Source organism: Arachis duranensis, chromosome 5 (assembly GCF_000817695.3).
Source record: "Arachis duranensis cultivar V14167 chromosome 5, aradu.V14167.gnm2.J7QH, whole genome shotgun sequence".
Taxonomy (NCBI): Eukaryota; Viridiplantae; Streptophyta; class Magnoliopsida; order Fabales; family Fabaceae; genus Arachis; species Arachis duranensis.
In genome coordinates, this window is record NC_029776.3 from 95,956,342 (window position 1) to 95,958,553 (window position 2,212).

A 2,212-nucleotide genomic window follows, 5' to 3' on the forward strand; every position below is an offset into this window, starting at 1 on the left:
ATTTTTATTACATATAATTCATAAAAGAATTTATTTATTAAAAAAATGCATGCAATTTACTAATTTATTATTGAAATGATTGAAAAAAAAATACAGGTTATTAGTGTGGTTGTGGCAACAGGGGTTGCCGTTGGTTTCGCAGTGTCAATAGAGTTCAAAGATTTCTTCGACGACATATTCGACGCTGCGGGTGTTCCAAAGAAAGACCCAACGAGAACCACAAACGACAAGTTCTACAATCGTGCCATTATCGCTTCTTCCGTCCTCTCTGTCGCATTCGTTTCCATCTTTGTCGTTTCGGTCCTTTCTTCCATTGTCCGATCCAATGCCAAATAACATGCATGTCAATCATCCATGCTCAATGCTGATTTGTTATCATCAATTCAAGTGTCTTATATTAGTCTTATTAAATCAATTAATTAGAATTATTAGTTGCTACTCGCTAGTCCATGTATAATACACTCCTTTTTTTTAAAAGAAAATAAATGTCCATTTTTTACTTTCTATGTGAACTAAAAAAAAAATTAGAATATGTTGTAGACATTAAAGTTAAAATTAAGTTATAAATTATCATTCATAGCAATGATTATTTTCTCTAATTCTTTTAATTTTTAAAGTGGACATTTATTTAAGAATGTGTTTTTGGTCTTCAACTTGTTATTAAATTTATTTTGTTCTACCGAAACTCGATATCAATTCTAGTTTTCTATATTATTGAATAGCATCCTATTCAAGAATCAAACCTTGTGTTACATAATAATTTATGGATATGATATGATTTACAAGATGATTCGATTCGAATCACACTCTATTCCGGTTAGATCGCAGATTCACATTTATATCCATACATCTGACTCATATATATCTGCGGATTCGCATCAAATATTAAATAAAAATGATATATATATTATATTTATATTTTATTTCAATTAGTAATTATTATTCATATATGTTGTATTATTTTTTATTATTTAAAAAAATTAATTTAATAATATTTTGAGTTTAAACATATTTAAAAGAATAAAAAAGAATTTTATTAGAGTAAACAAAGAGGTTAATTTATTGACTTTTTTTTATATATAAATAATTTTTTAATATTTTTTATTTTGTAGTTATCTATAATATCCAATCTGATTATATCTGAAAATATACTCATCAAATTGAATCAAATTGAATCGGATCGAACATAAAAATATAAATATTAGATTTAATCCGATTCAATAAGATTAATACAGATTAAATCAAAATTTTAATCATATAACTCATCAAGTCCGATCTACAATCGAACATTGTTTGTCAAATTAACTAAGAATTTTAGTTATTTAACATAACTAACACTAAGTATGTGTTCCAATCCATCCATACTCATTGCTAATTATATAAAACATATTAGACATGGGATGGGCTTGATAACCGGAGTCATTAAATTTTGATTAACTAACAAAAATAATCAAATAAACATAAAATATAATTGACACATTTTTAAATAGAACTCAAATTTACAATAAATTAATTTTTAATTTATCAAATTAAAAACTATCATGAAAAACAAAAATATAAATCCATACAAGCCTTTTAAATTTCATAAACTTTTAATTCCCTAATTTCCTTCTCTGCTGTCTCCGTCAGTGAGAAGTGAGAGCAATCCTTTTCCTAATCCACGCTCCAGTAGTTTTTTTTTTTTTCCTTTTTCTTTGCAACTTTGCCTCTTTTTTAATCTTTTACTGCTTCAATTAACTTTTTATGAGATGTATGTACAATTTCAATATCAATAATCAAACTTAAATTAGATTTGCATTTTATTTTTTGGTTGAAGTTAGAGAAGATATGTTTATTTGTTGATATTTCTTTTGTTGAAGTTAGTTTTGATTTTGACAATCATAGTTAAAAGAATTCTTTTCTATGAATATTATAATAAAGAGCCGATTTGTGATTATATGAAAAATATTTTTTTAAATAATTATTTAGTAGCATATATAAAAAAGGGATTATACTCTTTTAAAATAAAGAGATTAGTAAAATAAAAAAATAAGATTCTAATCAAATTTAAATTAAAATAGCAAATTTGTATGTCATAAAAATTAGAAATTTAATAGTGATTGAGATCTTATTTTTTTGTTTTAAAAAATATTTTTTTAAATAAAAATGTTTCATTATATTGACAATAAAATTATCTTATATTTTTTAAAATATAAAATAAAAAATAAACTTT

General features: G+C 23.6%; 1 protein-coding gene across 1 annotated transcript in view; it reads left to right on the plus strand.

Moving 5' to 3' along the window:
* LOC107490537 (CASP-like protein 4D1) overlaps nucleotides 1–397 on the plus strand; it is a 2,701-nt gene extending 2,304 nt beyond the window's left edge. Inside the window, exon 3 of the mRNA XM_016111308.3 lies at nucleotides 97–397. Coding sequence (XP_015966794.1) covers nucleotides 97–336 — 240 coding nt within the window. The 3' untranslated portion in view covers nucleotides 337–397. The remainder of the gene's footprint in view (nucleotides 1–96) is intronic.
* Nucleotides 398–2,212: the final 1,815 nt, after the last annotated feature.